This window comes from Myiozetetes cayanensis, unplaced genomic scaffold, assembly GCF_022539395.1.
Source record: "Myiozetetes cayanensis isolate MyiCay16 unplaced genomic scaffold, myiCay2020 scf12, whole genome shotgun sequence".
In the NCBI taxonomy this organism is placed as follows: domain Eukaryota; kingdom Metazoa; phylum Chordata; class Aves; order Passeriformes; family Tyrannidae; genus Myiozetetes; species Myiozetetes cayanensis.
The window spans coordinates 10617428-10634512 of NW_026086826.1; the positions used below are offsets into that span (position 1 = coordinate 10617428).

At 41.8% G+C, this 17085-nt stretch overlaps 1 protein-coding gene across 3 annotated transcripts in view; it reads left to right on the forward strand.

Annotated features, from left to right (window-relative positions):
- FGGY (FGGY carbohydrate kinase domain containing) overlaps positions 1 to 17085 on the forward strand; it is a 140112-nt gene that overhangs the window by 72433 nt on the left and 50594 nt on the right. For all 3 annotated transcript variants that reach the window (XM_050306563.1, XM_050306562.1, XM_050306561.1), the window contains one exon: positions 2762 to 2865. In XM_050306563.1, coding sequence (XP_050162520.1) covers positions 2762 to 2865 — 104 coding nt within the window. The remainder of the gene's footprint in view (positions 1 to 2761; positions 2866 to 17085) is intronic.

The following is a 17085-nucleotide window of genomic DNA, read 5'->3' on the forward strand; positions in this document are numbered from 1 at the left end:
TTATAAACTTATGTAAAGAATCTCTGACGCTGGAAATACAGAACTACTGACAGCCCTCAGAGAAGGGCTTCAGTGGACTGAGACAGTCTGCTTATGCTAGTCCTGTTTATCCAAATATGTTTTCCCAGATGGCACCACAAACAGGAGCAGACTACTGAAATGATTGCCAGGGGAAGGAAAACACCACATCCAGGTGGTTGTTAGAGAGGGAGAGGGGAATCACAGAGGGAAGAGTCAGGAAGGCAGTGGGAGAACCCATATGGTGATCACACAATAGCTCAGTACAGTCTAGGACAAGAGAAAGATTGAAGATGGAGGTCATCCTTCTTGAGTCTTGGAGGGATCATAATTAGGTAGGGAAACTAGTAGAAAAAGCAGTAAAAATAAAAAGATTTTGATAACAGAAGTGACAACAGGAGAAAAAGGAGAACTGTAGAGTGCAAATGTATGTAGAGAATAAACAGTATGGCTGCACCTCCCAAATACTGAATATAAATCCTTCATCCATAGCTGTTGATAACAAGAAATTTAAATATTTTTCAAGTCTAGTTTTACCTGCACTGTGAAGAATACAGAGCTGAAATTCCTGAAGGTAAAACAGGAAAGCAAAAAGGAGAAGAAAGATAATATAATGAGGAAATGAAACTGTTCTGGTTAAAAGACACTGAGGATGGCAATGCACTAAATCATATTAATCTTTTAATAATGATCAAAAGAGCCCAGAAGAAAAGAGAGAAGAGATATTTGAAACAGTGAAGTAAAATGTGAAAATATTGGAAATAAATATCTCTTGTAGTTGGTGTAAAACATTTGTTTAGGAAAGGCACTGATGTATGTTTTAGTTCTTACCCTTCTGTGATCTGTATTGAAATACTGAGGTTTACAATTTGTTGGAAGGATATGACTTGTAGAGTAGTAGGCATCCAGTGGGTGTCATTCTTCTTATTCTTAAACACATTCTGCTGGTTGTTTTAAAAACAGTTTGTAACAGCAGAGTAATGGAAAGGGCTCTTTGGTGTCCTGCTGGCTAAACCAGAATGACATGATGGTCATCTTGTATTCGGTATTAATAATCAAAGCTTTCATTGTTGTGAGAATGTCCTGGACTTGTATGCTCTCTGACTTCAATTAATCACAAATAGGAAGACTCTTGCAACTCTAAATGCTAGTAAAGCCACCCTCAAAACTCCAAAAAGGCCCAGAGTGCCTGTTTTGCAGAATGTATATTTTCTTAGTGATTAAAAAATATCTAAACACGGAGTCCTTAGTTTTGTATTGTTTATGAAAATGCATTTATGACATATGTTAACAATTCAGTTTCACAGATTTGGTCCCTCTCAAGTGTGAACAAGATTTTTAGCTGCTTTAGAAATTCTAATACAGTGTTGTTTAGTAGAGGAAATTGCCTTGTAGACAACTCTATCCAAAATTCCTAATATGAACTCATACATATCACGTTGGAGCAGTGAAAAAAAAGAGCATATGAGGTAGAAGCCTTACTTTTGGCTTCCTCTTTTTCCTGCCTCTCTGCTTGACAGCTGTGCTGCCACATGATTAAAGGATAAAGGGGCATAAGGACAGATAATGATTCCTATGATTATTGAAGACTGTAAAATTTTAGCCTCTTAATTTTCTGATTATTTAGATGACTTCCAACCATGATAACACCAGGATAACCGTGGCACTCACAGTAAGACTGATTTGATAACAGAATGTTGCAGTGGTGACCTAAACAAGAAAGTGCTAATGAAATGCAGGATATGAATCAGACACAGAACTTGGCATCCTTCACAGTGTCCAGCAAGTGCTTTCATGGTCCTTCTACAGTGAGGGGAAAGGGTTTTTTTGGCAGCATCGGCAAACTGGGATCCAGACTGAGCACTGCAGATGCAGATGTGGATGCAATGAACAGTCTGGTGACGAGTTTGCCAGTTGAAAAGTGATATTCAAGAGGAAAAAAAGACAACTAAGAGAATGTCACTTGTTGGGCTGCTGCATTTTGCTGGGCACAGGTCAACGTGGTGCAAGAATGCAGCCTGGGAGAGGAGGAGGAGAGGGCAGGATTCCCACTGTAACCTCCCATGGAGTGAATCAAGCAGGATGTGATGTGTTCTGAGGCTTGGCTGTAGCTTTGCCTGGCACCTCTCTGGCATCTCCTGGGTATATTTTCTACTGCAGCCTGAGTGTTGCTGAGTTTGTCCTCTGTCCTGTCCTGTCCTGCACGCAGAGGCTCTTCAGAGCCAAGCTCAGTTCCTCTGAGGGAAGGAATAATCTCCCTTCAGATGGTTCTGACACAGACAGAAGAGCAGCAGCAGTGAAGACAACAAAGCTGGCAGCCTTCCAGTCTCCTGCCAAGTTACCCCTTTCTCCAACTCGTCCCCTGACAAAACACATCATCTGGGATGTGTATGATAAACTGTGAACAAATAAACACATCTGCAGCCTGCCATTACAGCAGGGCACTCTTTACTTTGCATGTCAGCGTGCTACCTAAGAGAATAAAGTCAGGTTGCAGGCAAAATAACACTGAAAAATCGTGATGATAAACGTGAACGTGGAAGAAATGATCTTGTGTCCTTGTATCTGGAATAAAAATTTTAATCTGATGGGTAAAATACTTTTCTTCAATGACTAAGTAGACTTTCTTGATTTGTGGCAGTTGTGTCAGATTATTTAGCAATCATTTGTGTGCAGAAGAGCTCTGTTTGGTGAGGGGTGGCTTGTTCTTCTTTAAAAGAGAACTTTAATTTTATTTTAATAGGAGTAATTGGAGCAGATGTGAAAGGACATAACCTGCCATGTGAGAACCAGCCGATTACATCCCGAGTTGCAATGATCTGTGGAACATCTTCGTGCCACATGGGGGTAGGTTTTGTGTTCTGATTTGTACAGAATATACTAACTTATGTTTCTGAAGGGAAGAGTGACCTTTGTCCTTCTCACCCAGTTCCTTTCCCTTGAATTTTTTCTGGTAACTCTATCTTTTCCTTCAGATATTAATTATAAATTACCGTGCATTTGCTATTAGGCAAGAACTTTAATAGTAGTAGAAATCAATACTGAAAAATGACATGGAAAGTAAAAACCACAATGCCAGAGTGGCTTAAAGAGCAGCCTGAAATCTGAGCCAAAGACTCTGAGCCTGAGTTATCTGTGACAAGCCTGTCACTAATGTGTTGCAGAATAGTGGCTTTGGAGAAGGAGTGCACGTCTTCAGTCACAGCCCTTCTCCCCCACCTCTTGCCTGAATCAATATAAATCCTTCTTCCTCTGAAAATTGCCATGATGTATAGAATTATGATACTTATCATGACTAAAAAGAAAGAAAACCCCCAATAAGCAATTTTCACATTGCTAATTTTTCTCAGTGAATTAATACAAAAGCTTTCTCTGAGATTGCAATTAAAATTTAGTGTCTGCTTTTGAAATTTATACCGTTTTAAAATGTATGAGTCTGAGAGCATTCCATTTAGATAAGTACCCTTTTCTGCCCCATTTTTTATTTAAAACTCATTTTGGTCTTAAATTTAGACTGACTATAACTTGGATTTTTCCAAAAGGAGCAAATGGCACGGGGAGTGCTAGAGGTGTTAGAGAGGACTAACATGCTTCATGGAGAAAGCTACAGGAGAGAAAAAGAAAGGAGGCTGATAATAAAACATCAGGCGTAACAGTAAGTTAAGTTGTCTCTGTAGTAACAGCGTGAATCCATGGTGATCTTGAGCGTGAATAAAGGGTGATCTTGTCACATGGATTGTCATCCTGCAAAGCATTTTAGCACATGATTGAATTTAAAGACGTGAATAATCCCACTATTGTGAAGCAGAGCATTGAACAAGAGCTTAAATCCTGTAGACAAACTGGAATATATTTGGGCTCCTTCCTAAACAAAAGTTTCAAGCCTCAAACTCCATCGCTCTTGGCTTGCTCTGTCTCTGAAAAATTCCACTGGTACCTCTGTGTGTGTTGCAGGGCAGGTGGGGCACCTGCAGGTACCAGCCCTGGGGAAAGGAGTCACCCTTTGAGCCTGCCACTACTTTCATTATTTCCAGGTTTTTGGTGGAGGTTTCTGCCCTTTCAGTAGAAGCTGTTTGAGTGAACTCTTCTTAACCTGTTTAATTCAGCTGAGTTAGTTTAAATTGTTAAAATGAGTTGAGTTTATAGAGACATAATACTGGACTGAAATGAGCTGAGGAGCTCGCAGACAGGTTCCCCCAAAGGTCTAAGGGCAGTGTTGAGTAGCTGGCAATGGGCCACCTGGCTCCAGCTTATTCCTTTAGTACAACCAGCCCTGTAGGAGCACATGTGTGCTTATTTATTAATTTTCAATATTTTTACATTAGTATGTTCTAACTAGACCCAGTTCACAAATATAGATTGTTTTGCTTCCCAGACTAGAGCGTGGCACATCAGCATTGACACTTTCCCAGCACTTTTTGTGTGAATACTCCACAACCAAGGGAGATGTGGCTCCCTTAAATATGCTCATGGAACAAAAGGCACTTAAGAAAGTTCACGTCAATGTTCTGTCATTAAAGCAACCCCAAAGCTGAACACAGACTGCACAAGGTAGAACCTTTTAAGGCTCTCAATCACTTTAATGCAAACACGGGAATAGATGCTTGCGCAGTTTTTGGCTGGATTTAAGTGGATTTTTATTTGAATGTAACTACTCAGCATTTTATAATCATTTCCTTAACTGCCTTCCTTCACTCATCTGCACAGAGGTATAACAATCTGTAGCCAGCAGACAATAAGTAAGTTCTAAACTTCTCTGGATTCAATCTGTGAAAGGAGATTTGGTTTACTGTTCTTTTATCTATTACCTGCACAGGCTGCATGAAGTGAACGTGTAGCACACAGAGCAGTTGTATTTGTGTTTTAATGAGACCTATATGCAGCTGCATTTGGCTGAAATTAGCTGTTCCTTTTTTTAATTAGGGCTATAAAATGAAAGTATATTATACTTGTGTTTTGATAGAAATATATATTTTCTCTCTCTGGGTGCACCAGGGGACCCTCAGGGCTACAGAGATTAATCATCGAGTTTAATTTAATGCAGTGGGAGAGAGACCTGTGTGGTCAGGCGGGCACTAAAAAGTGCCTTTGATGTGCCTCAGGTGCACTGAGCCCCAGTGAACCAGCAACAATAATACCTTTGTGAGATGATCAGAGAGGAGAGAGGGAGAAAATGGCCTGTGTGGAAACTCAAGGCCGTCCTTTGTTGTGGTTCTGGCAAACGAAGGAGCCAACTGTCAGGAGAAATTCAGCAAACAGAAAGCAGGGAGAAAGTACGGCTGGATTTCTTTCAGGGACCGTAACAGGAAACTGTTCAAAATCATCTACTATGCCTTTCTTTTCACCCTCTTCCTCCTTTTTTGGTGAGGGCAGTGGTACTACTGTTGGTGTGTGTGTGTTGGTACAGTAGTTCCATTCTCTACACCAAATACTCTGTGAGTCACAGGAGCAGGTATTGCTTGAACAGAGCATTGACTTTAAACTTTGAGAGAAACTACTCCTTGACCCAGTTTTCATTACCTCCAGGACTCTGGAGATCTTAAACAAAAGACTTTACTAATCGTGCCTTTGATATTTTAGAAAGTACAAATGTGGAACCTAATTTTACTCATGGCTATAATAGTTTAATTTGTGGTAGAACTGCCATTTTTAAGTGAGGATACCCTTTTGGAATTAACCACTGACAGTTTGGGGTAATCACACACACACAAAGAATTTCATGTCTCTTTGAGATATTAGAATAGCTCATGAAAGCAGCAAAATGCATGTTGTAATTAGGTTATTGATCCCAGTCCAGGTCTGAGTTGTTAGTTTCTCAAAGTCACTGCCACCTCAGGGCTCATCCATTATCCATGAGGAAAAAGAAACGAAAAGATGGTCTTCTGAATATTTTTGGACAGTTATTCATTTTACATGATTCTCTGCTGCCTCCCTTACCCTAGCAAAAGTCATGGACAGAATTTGCATGTGGAATGGCAAATAAGCTGTCCTTGCACTTGTGAAGGATTGTCCCTTGGTTTAGGGCTGGGACTCATCCCTGCAGGTTCGATCCGTGGGTGTTCCTTTCCAGTGGTGAATACTCACAGATGACTTTTCTGAGTGGGCTGCTTCCATCGTGTTTTGCAGACGGGGTCTCTGGGCTCCAGCACCCACACTTAGCTTTGGAACTTTTTAGGAGACTTTCCCTGTGTAGCCATGGTGACTGCACAAAATGTGTGTGTAGTTTTTCCCAGCAAAATACCAGCAGGTTCAAGGCCCTGAAATAGGAGCTCTCGTGTCACTCCTAACTCATAGTTTGCAAGGGTCTAACAGACATGCCCTAACTTCTGGGAGTAAGGTAACTGGTTTCCCTAAAAGCCTGCCTTGCTGCCAGTGTCCTAGGGCTTTATGGGATATTTTAAACGTTTCAAAATTTTTTTTTTATTCTGAAACCTTGATGTGATCGGGAGGATTTCAGGCTCAGGTATCTGTATTCCCATGTCCCAGCCCCAAACAGAGGCGTGTTTGCCCTTTTGCAGATGTGTAAGACCACCAAGAACTGAGTTAACTCTCAGATGCAAGTTATCAAAAGCTGAAAAGTAACAGGGACAAGCAGTATGACAGGGGACTTGGACACAGAAATTTTCCAGTATTCCTTGCAGCAAGTAATCTGGCAGTACTGCTGCCTCTGTCAGGTTTTAAACCAAAAGAGGGTTGATTTAGACTAGATCTTAGGAAGAAATTTTTTACAGTGACAGTGGTGAGACACTGGCACAGGTTGCCCAGAGAAGCTGTGGCTGCCCCATCCCTGGAAGTGTCCAGGTTGGACAGGGCTAGTGGGATAACCTGGGATAGTGGAAGGTGTCCCTGCCCATGGCAGGGGTTGGAATGAGATTACCCCTTAAAGGTCCCTTCCAACCCAGACTGGGACTTTCACGCAGGACAAGGAGAACGTGCACACAGAGCTGCAGGATCCAGAAATACTGAAGAGAAAACAGGGATCTTCTTTTGCCCCCCGCCATCTTCTCTTTTGTTTATATTTTGTGGTGAATCTCAGTTACAGTGTTCTGCTTTGCACTTGTCCCAGAACAATTGTACCGTCATGAAATTATTTGTTGTTCTTACTCTAAAACTTTTTGTCATTCACAGCTGAAGGAATTAGCCAGAGCATCGTCCAATGGGTACATTATCTGGCCTATTTTCAGCTTACTGAGTTGGGGAGGGTGGGTTCTGAATTTGGTGGTATTTTGAGTCTCAAATACAGAAAGTTTGTGTTCCTTCCTATCCAGTCTCTGGTATTTTTTTCTGTCTTCATTTGGGGATGTGATCTGTGTTCTTCTTCAGTCATTCCTTTTTTATCAGCTCTCAATACTTCTTTGGGGGGATTATCAGGGAACCATTTCAAGTTTAGATGTAGTCTCTTTTGCATTTGCTTTTGTTACTTCTGTAACTTTTGGCATCGGAAATGGACTCACCTGGCTTGATGCACAGTTCTTTTTTCCCCAGGCAATATTGTATATGTGGTTTGAAGTGTATAATTTAGTCATTTTTTAAATTGGAGAGGGACAAGCAATTTATCTTCTATCTTTTCAGATTTACTGTATGTTCTAAAAGACAGAGCAACTACATGAACAGCAAAATGGGCAGATCGTTTTGCTGTCCAAGTGTTTACTATTTATAATTTCAGGAAGAATGTCCCATACTCTATTTCACTAAGCCTAACCAGCCTTTGAGTGCTTTCTGCTAAAGGAACTTCAGCCCACTTTGCTTATTCTAAATTTGTTCATTTGATTCTCGTGATGACTGGCAAACACAATAGAGCTTCTTTGCTCCACAATATCCGCCCGAGCTGCCAGCTTTGTTCACACAAACAGAGTGTAAAGCACGTTTCCACCCCCAAAGCATGCACAGTACGTGTCCTTTGCAGTACATCCTGGAGAGGAGACTGCAGAGACATGCTGGCTCAAAGTGTTCTCAGAGCCTGATCTCTAATCTCGGTGGGAGCCAGACCAGCAAGTGCATTCAGTGTATTTTGGCTCTGATACGAGAGTCTCCTCTTCAGAACATGCCACGTTGTTAAAGCAGCAGACTTTGAGTAATCACCGCACAGGGACTCCTCAGCTGCTGGAAATCATCTGTGATGAGAGGAAAGCTTGCAGGGGCTAAGTGGGCTGGTAGTTGCCTTGCCAGCTCCGTTTGATCCAGCGGGATGGCATCGGGCAGTGTGTTTGGGGAGCGGGTCGGAGCACTCCAGCCTCGCACGCCTCCCTCCCGCGGGACACGCATCCCTCACACGGAACGTGCAGTCTCCGGGGGGACAGGGCCAGCAGCCCAGGGCAGCACATCCCGGTGCCAACTGGCTGTGACCCAGGGCTTAGCAGAGGCAGCAATTTGTCCTTCTCCTGACCAGGGGAAAGGGACTGGGTTTGGGAGGAATGCAGGAGGGAAAAAATAAAAACAAAAGCAAACCTAGTGAAGGTTGGGGCGGCCTGGGCATGTTTGTGAAATGATCTCTGTGAGCTTTAGGAAACTGATATGTGCCTGCCCTCTTGCTTTTTTAATATTCTTGTCTTCTGTAAGGCCTGTTCTGCACGTGAGTCACAGAGCCAGTGTCTTTCGGATGGGAGAAATGACTGAGTGTCTCAAGAACCTCTCCCTCGCTCTGTCCTCGTTCAGTTCAGTCCTGCTCTCTTCTATATTGATTTGGCAGCAGTCACAGTGCTGACTTCCCAGCTAATGAAGACGTTTTACATTGAGGAAGGGCTGCATGAAATGAAAACCACATTGACTTCATGACTCTTGTTGCAGGTTCTTAGTGTATACAGATTTAGCCTTATGAAGAAAAGGTCACAGAGCCTACTTAGGTGCCTTTTCAGCTCATGGCCTTAGAAGGGTTATATATGCATAAAATTGCCACCTTCTTTTACTTGTCCCTCAAAGAACTCCTCCACACCCTTTTTTTAATGAAACTGTCTCGTTCCATGTTCTTGCATCCTCAGTTTCAAAAAGAAACAAACACAAATGTAATATCCCCTTTGCTGGCATTAATTTGCCCTTGTATGCTTTGCTTGCTTTGTTTTGTTTTTAAAAGGCAAGAAGTAAAATATTTTTGCTAGCAGGGCATATAAAAGATTGTTGCTTTTCTGACCTCCTTATTATATTAATAAAAGCTAGAAAGACTTCAGTAGTGGTGGGAGATCATGTGCAGGCAGCCTCCAAAACCCAAAGCACTTACTTGCAGAACTAGTAAACCACAAAGCTTAAGATCTTGAAATGTAAATAGGAAGTTGGAGAGTTTACATTAGAGCCAGCAGTGGTGAGTCTGTACAATGTTTATTTCTGCTTGCCTCCCAGCCTTTCCTAAAGCTTGGCAGAGATGAAAGGGAGGCTTTCTCAGCGAGTTATTAAAAGTTTTTGTTATGAGCAAGATTCCTTTGTTCCTGGCCTGACATAATTCAAAGCTCAGGTATGTCTTGGTGACAGGGAGAATGGGACGTTCTTATTTAGTGTGTGCCTGTTCAGAGACATCAGAGATTTGCACCCCAGTGCTCTCCTGGTAATCAACCTGTACAGGGCAATGTATGTGAAAGCAATTTAATCTCTATTGCACATAAACTAGATAAAGCTTAGTAACGTTCCCAGAACACTGTACATTCAGCTCCCCTTTCCTTTTGTGAACTGATCGTTTGAGTTCACAGACTCAAGGGGTAGATGTGGACAGAGGGAATGCTTTGGAAAATACTCTGCTTAGAGACTCCATGAAGGCTGATTTTCCAGAGATGTCTCATTGGCATCAGTGAAAACTCTTACTTTGAAAATTCCAGCACACTGTGGTTACCTGCAAACTGCCCCATGTGACACAGAGCCATGGATTAGGGTGTCAGATTTAGGATACTTAGGCTTTAGAACACTTGCCCAGAGAAGTGGCTGACCCATCCCTGGAAGTATCCAAGGCCAGGCTGGATGGGGCTTGGAGCAACCTGGGATAGTGGAAGGTGTCCCTACCAGTGGCAGGAGGTGGAGATGAGCTTAAATCTCCCTTGCAACCCAAATCATTCAAGAATTCCATGTTTTTATGATTCTTTCTGCAGTGTCTTCTCTTTGGTGGTCTTGGGGTTTTTTGCAACAGTGAAGGGGTGAGACAGTAGGAATGTTCTTCCAGTTTTATTAGATGATAGACAGAGGCACTTCATAGTAAAGTATGTTTTTAATTATCATTCCTTTAATTGCTGCTTTTACAGACTGCCCAATCCAGTGCTTTGGGAGTGTGTGACATCTGAGCTGGAACTTTTGGCTTGTATGTGTGTATTTCCTTTGTGTTCTGAAGTGACAGCATTTGCACACCACAGACGAGTATACTGCACTCTATGATAAACAATGTGGAAAGCAGAGATCTGTTTTCTGCCTTCTTGGATTTTCTATTGTTTTTGATACAAACACAATGGATATAAAGCCTTATGCTGGGCTTTTTCCAGGACAGTTAACAGGGCTCCTCTCCTGTTCCCCACTCCCTTCCCCGTGTTTTGCCTTAGAAAGACTGAGAAAGGGAGATGGAGTTTTTCACATACTTACGTTGACACTACTAAGATTTATCTGGTCTGGCTGCTGGAAGTCTTGGGCTGCCTAATTTGGGCCTCTCTGCTTAAAGCAGTGTGGGATTGAAGGTTACCTGTTACCAGATCTAGCCCTTGAGTCCGGCACCTGCACCTTTATTTCCCAGCTGTAACACCTGAATATTTTAATAGGGTTTGGGGGATTTTGCTGCTTCTGTTGTAGGAAGGAATTGTATTGGAGGAATCACATTGGATTATGTGATTCTGTGGAAGTGATGAATTTGTCTTCATTAATGTTCACATAACAGCATCACTCAGCTGTAGGGGACAGGACAAAGCAATTTAATTTTGATTTGCTGTCGGTTTATCAATATTCCCATGTTTGTTCGGGAAAGTCCAGCAGCAGTGGCGGCCTTTCATTGTAACAGAAGATTTTTGGTTTTCCTTTTCTGTATTCTTCAAAGTGATGATATCAGATCTGACAGGTACAACACTCTCATCAAGGCTGCAGAAAACCAGATCTGATCACTCTCTCGACCCAGAAGGATTTATTAGCCTGAAGCCCAAAATCTTGAGCAAACCTGAGTGTCTTCCTGGAGTGTTCTGTTCCAAGGAGAGCTGGATAGGAGATTTTTCTCAGGTCACAAGCATAGATATATATATAATGAATGACCCTTCCAGATTCCTTGTCTATCTTGGTTTTTGGGAGTAGACATGAATTTATTGAAGAGCCTGCTTGCTTTGTGTCGTTCTTATGGTGAACACTAAGGACTCGATTTTGTGCTCAATGCCTTTTCTTACAATAACTGTAAAATAATAACTAAAATATAAATGAAATGGGGTATGATAAGGGATTTCTTGGTCATTTTCTATGTTGTTTCTGGGCCTTAAAACAATTGAATGGAATTTTCAAGGGAATACAGTAATTGTATAAAAACCAGGAGTTTTCTGTTAGATTTAAATTTTTTGAATTAGCCATATTTGCAATGAGGAGTGTGAAAATTTGAGTCAAAATCCCAGATACTGTTCAGTGAGCTGGTTTGCTGTATGAGTCTGTCAGATTATTGCCTTTCCTTAGGTTACCCACTTGCAATATGAGCACGAAACCAAAGCTGTGCAGACAGGCATCTTGTGATGGAAGGGCGGCTGTGGGAGTGCTGGATATTGACGGCTTCATGGTCCAAGGGGATGTAGATGCAATGGTATTTACTCTTCTTAACAGCACCAGTTCCCCCAGTCAGGCAAATTCCTTCAGTATTTGTGCTTTGTGCCTCCCACTGAGACGTTTTCCCCCTCCATTTCCAATTGTATTCATCGTCTCATGAACAAGTAGTTCTTCATCGAAGTTTCTTGTTGCAGTTCCAGCTGTGTATGGGAGAAGATCTTGGATGGGGCATGTTTTATTAGGGAGAAAGTAAATCTCTCCTCATATAATCATTCTGGAAGCAAAATGGGGAGAAGCATTAAGTGCTGCTTCTCTCCCAGTGTCAGCTGAGAATCTCAGTTTGTGCTGAGTTCATTGTTTATAGCTGGGGGTGAAGGCCTGAGGTCCCCTCTCACTGTTTACTCTGGCCTTGGGAGTTTGTCTCAGTAAGTAAGGGCTGAATAAACACCGGGTAAGGTTCTCAGGATTTACCCATTTAGTTATTCAAATGTTTAAAAATATGTTTAAAATAGTGTGTGAACGCATATCCCATACGATGTAAATCTGCTTCCAAGCTCAAGGGTATTGCAGGAGAACCTGGAGGTGATACTATTGTTGACAGTGGCCTTCACTGATATAGAAGGAACACTTAGCTAATGGTGAAAAAGGAAAATAAATCTTTAAAATGAACTGTATTATGTGATAAATAAATAAGAAAGTCCTTAAGGTATGTGGGAAGGGCATCCAGAGTAGATAAATACACCAGACCTCGTTTGAAAAGAGTTTGGTTCTCCTTAATATTTCCCACTGAGTGAGGTATGAACTGCAGGTTTGGAAGAATAATTCTTCCTGCCAAAATAATAAGTTTAGGGATAACACCTACATGCAACCCCCTCCTGTTTAAGTGCCACCTCTGAGATTTCTTTCCCACAGCTTGTATCTTTCTACAGTTTATCAGCTTTTTGGGAAAAGGTCAGTGCTGGGAAGCTCTTCTGGACACCCCTGTACTGTGCTGGCCCAGATACTGCTCTTTGCCAGGCCCAGTGAAAGGAATGGGCTTTCCTTGGACTGCACAGTTTGCATGGGGGTCTTGCTGGGCTTTTCTTAAATACCATTTGGAGCAGGAGTTTGTTTTGGTATTTGTGACACAGCTGTTCCATGAGCACAGTTCCCAACCTGGCTGGGATGAGGTCTCTCTGGTCTCCTAAAATGGGATAGTGCTGTAAGTTTAGGAAGTAAGTTTAACCAGAACTGAAGTTAAAGGGTTGTGAGCTAAAGGAATAATTCTGAGACACTTAAAAAATTCCAATGTTCATGTAAGACTTACATTGATCTGCAAGTTGTCATTATAGGAAATTCATTTTCTAATGCAAAAATGGAGCTTTTTACTGAGACGTAGCCAATGTTCATGAAAATGGGGTTTGTTTGCAATCTCAGTCACTTTTGAAGACTTAATTGATTGGAAGTAAGAACAGAAATTTGCTTGAATTTAATGTCACTGGAGGCTGGGAGGACATTTTGGGGAGGAATTATTATATGTTTACTGTGTTCCTATGATCTTCCCTAAGCACCTGTTCCTGCCCACTGTTAACAGCTTAGTGGGCTGCATGGATCTTTGGGTTCTGATTTTATTTTTTAAACTTGAGGAGAGTTAGTTCTTATTGTGATGAGCTTTAAGGGATTTAATTTACCACAGCAGCCAAATTGTAGTGTTATAAAGCACATATTTAAAATGGCCTGCAGTTGGTTGTCTGTGCTGGAAGATTTATAATCTTCACATAAACTGGCATTTTGTGACAGTGAGTATCTATCATTGGAGGAGAAGTAAAAATAAATGGGTGGTGTAAATTGTAGCTCGTTTGAGGCCCTGTATCCCCTGTGAGCTATTGTTCTGAGAGGCACAGAAGGAACTGCAGTGAGTCATGGAGCAGCACTGCTGGAGAAGGGGACACAGCAGCATCTCAGTAAGGACACAAGTAGAAACCGTGGTGTAACCAGACAACCTCTCAATCCATTTATCAAAACACTTGTAGTTCCCATTTCAAGGAAGGCGACACAGTAAATATGAGAAAAAAGAAAGGTTAATCTGTATATCTGTATCCAGACATTTCACTAAATAAAACAATAAAATAAATCAATGCAGGACTGCTGGTGCTTAAGTGCTTAGCAGAAAGCATCTGAATCCATCACAAATGTGGGTGCTTTTTTTCTGGTTTGGATCTTGAAAACAACTTAACAGATTAAAGGCCTTTTTTTACCAAGTTATGTAAGAAACCTTGACCTTTGGGAATACAAAGAAAAGGACGATCTGCTACTGTGTGTCTGCTGTGTACTTTCCCAAGCTGAAACATAAATATGCTTAGTGCTAATGGATTCTGATAAAAAGCAGAAGTAAATGTATGGGAACATTCAGGCTTGGAACAGTCAAGATTCATTGAGTGTAAGGGTTTTTTTCAAAGCTGAGCATTCAGTCAAGGTCCCTGATAAGACATTGGAAGTTTCTGCATCTCTTATTTAGACAGATGGAAATGGTGGACACTGAATGAGTGTGGAATAATTACCCCAGAATTCATTCTTATTTAACTTCTTCCAGAGCTGAAACTCTCACATTGTTCCAGGCTTAGTTCCAAGTTTGCTTCCTGGAACAAACACAGGAGGTTAAACTCATACAAGGAACATACAAGGAACACAAACTTAACAGGAGTGCAGATTTTCTGTTGAGGACACCAGGATTGTCTTTTCTGTGTCCAGGGACAGCAAACCCAGGGATGGTTCCAGAGGCAGTTCCATGTGCTTAGACTTCTCTCTGCTCCCATTGTGACCTCCTGGAGACCCATCCTGTAAATATCTCTGACTAATCCGACACCACTCTCTAGACCCTCCTGGCCTCTCCCTGTACCGATTCAGGTTTGACCCACTTGCTCCAGCTGTTCTCTGGGGACAGTTCCCTGTTCTTTGATTCAGTGTCTCAGCCATCTGACAGTGCCTCATTAAACCATTCATTCTACTAAACAGCATCATTTATCTACAAACAAAACAAGCTTATCTCTAACACCTTTTAATTTATGGTAATTTTTAGAAGATCACCTGTTGGACCCCAGGCAGCCTCCCCATCCCAGTGGTCTCAGGTGTATTTTTCTATCACCTTGGTCTTTTTCCCTGTTGCTCAATTCGAAGGATCAATTTTACTGCTCACATTTTTTGTTCATTGGTTTCAGTTCTACCTCAGCAGTGCCCAGGGCTTGCCTCTTTACGACAGGAGTCTCAGGGTGCAGCTTTCCAAGATGGTAGAGCTCCCTCAGCCCAAGCTGCTGTTCCCTTCCATCACGTGTGAGGTTCGTGACCCTGATTCATAGATATGACTCAGGGTTTTTTGATGCCTCGTGGGTGGATTATACCCACATGAATGGAAACCTGAGAGTCTGCTGCCCACAGGAGTTCATCAAGTCATCACTCATGGTCAGGAGATCACTGGAAAAAGATCTTGTAGAAGGTTGAGAAGTTTGTGTCTGTTCCACAGTATTGATTTTTATAATTCCCCTCTCTAATTGTTCACCTCAAAGTGGCCTGGTGGGGTGGTTATTTAATATTCCTGATACAGGTATCATTAAGCCCTGCTCCTCTTCTAGTTTGTGCTTTTAAGTGGCCAACTTTCAACCACTCACCTCCCATTACAACTTCCATCTTTTGCACACAGCAGCCAAATTTCAGAAAGAACTGGAGCAGGACTTGAGGAACACGTTGTTCAGATGTGGCCCTCTCAGCCTCTGTGGCCGGAGTGCTCCTGGGTAAAGATAAGGTGAGGTGGCCGAGAGGTGCATCACATACAACCCTTCTTTGCACCTTAATTCCACGGTGCATCATCTGCTTTCAAACGGTGGGTCATGGATCACATGTTTGTGATATCTCTAATCCTCCTCACAACTCTTTCCTTGGGGCATGAGGAGAGATCATGAGAATACAGGTTGTACCTGTCTTTTATGAAAAAGTACCTGGAGGGACAGGTCTCCGTGTACAGCTGGGAGAAGATTTGATGGGAAGGAGCTGCAAGGACATTGCTGGCAGCCTTGTGGGAGTTTGGTGGCTATTGTTGTACGTGGTTTGGATTTCAGCACCATTTTTGAACTAGAGCACTCACTCTTTGATCTCTCCTCACGAGAAGAAAGTTAATTGGGAAGGTTTAAAACTGCCCTAAATGCTGTGAGCTGAAGAGTTTCTTATCGTTGAGTTTCCATGCCTTGATGAGGTAGGCAAAATATAATGAAAATAAAATATATACTCACCCTATTTGTTTAATCATGCCTGAAGTTTTCTTCTATCTGCCTGTCTGTCTCTCATTTTACTAACATCTTTTCCTGGCTGAAAAAGAAATCTATAAAAATACATTTTTTTGGCAGAGAAATGTTGTTTTTTTAAAATCTCAGTTTTAAAATAGGTAACAGTAAGACAAAAAAAATGAAGAGCATTTTGCTTCCAGTATAATTTAAATTTTTTCCTGGTTTTATTTTCTGTTTCAGAATTTGGAGTTTTGAGTGCAAAGGGAGGAAGTCAAAAGTTTACAGTAGGAGAGGTAGGTACCAGCCTTGTACTCCATTTTCCCCTCAGGAAAATGGCAGGGTTTTATAATGTGAAAAAGATTGTTTTATTTAAAATGAGCATCAGTTGTGCAGCTTTACTGGTTAATGTTCGAAGCTGATACCACTGAAAGCTTCCTTCATAAGGTCAGTATTAGAAAAAAAAAAAAGTGAAAGTAGAATTTTAAAATCCTGTTGTATGATCAAGTAATAAGAGCAGAGACAGATGAAGAAATTAACTGAATAATCTGTAGTGTGTGTTTGCACAGTGTCAGCAGCTCAGAGCAGCACTCCTGGCCCTGGTTTCCTGTGGAATGTGCGAGGTCCCTGGGATCTGTCACACGATACACCACAGAAGGATGATGAGTAGAGGTGGTTTTGCTGGGCAACTGACCTGCTAGTTTGGCCCATAATAATTTATTCATGTGGCTGTACCCTGAGACATCCTAATACCAAACATACCTTGGGCTGAAAATTGATGCAGCATATTGAAAAAAAGCAGAAAATACCCACAGGCAGCTCAGATGAAGAGGTTGGACCTGGCTGCTGTCAGAAAATGGGCCTGCATGCAGAGGTGTAGGAGGAGTCTGTGCTGTGTTTAAGAAGATCACTGAGTTAGTTGAGTCCCACAGCACCCACTCATACAAGTGCAGCCTGTGACCTCTTCTTGCATTCCCTGCTCTTGACAAGAGTCTGATCTGTTACGTTTTTAAAATGCAGCTGAGTAAAACAGGGGTGTCTTTTTGCTAAATTTGATTTTTTTTGTTATTGTTATCAGTTTTAAGCGACATTTTAATTGATGTGTTTTAACTGTTTT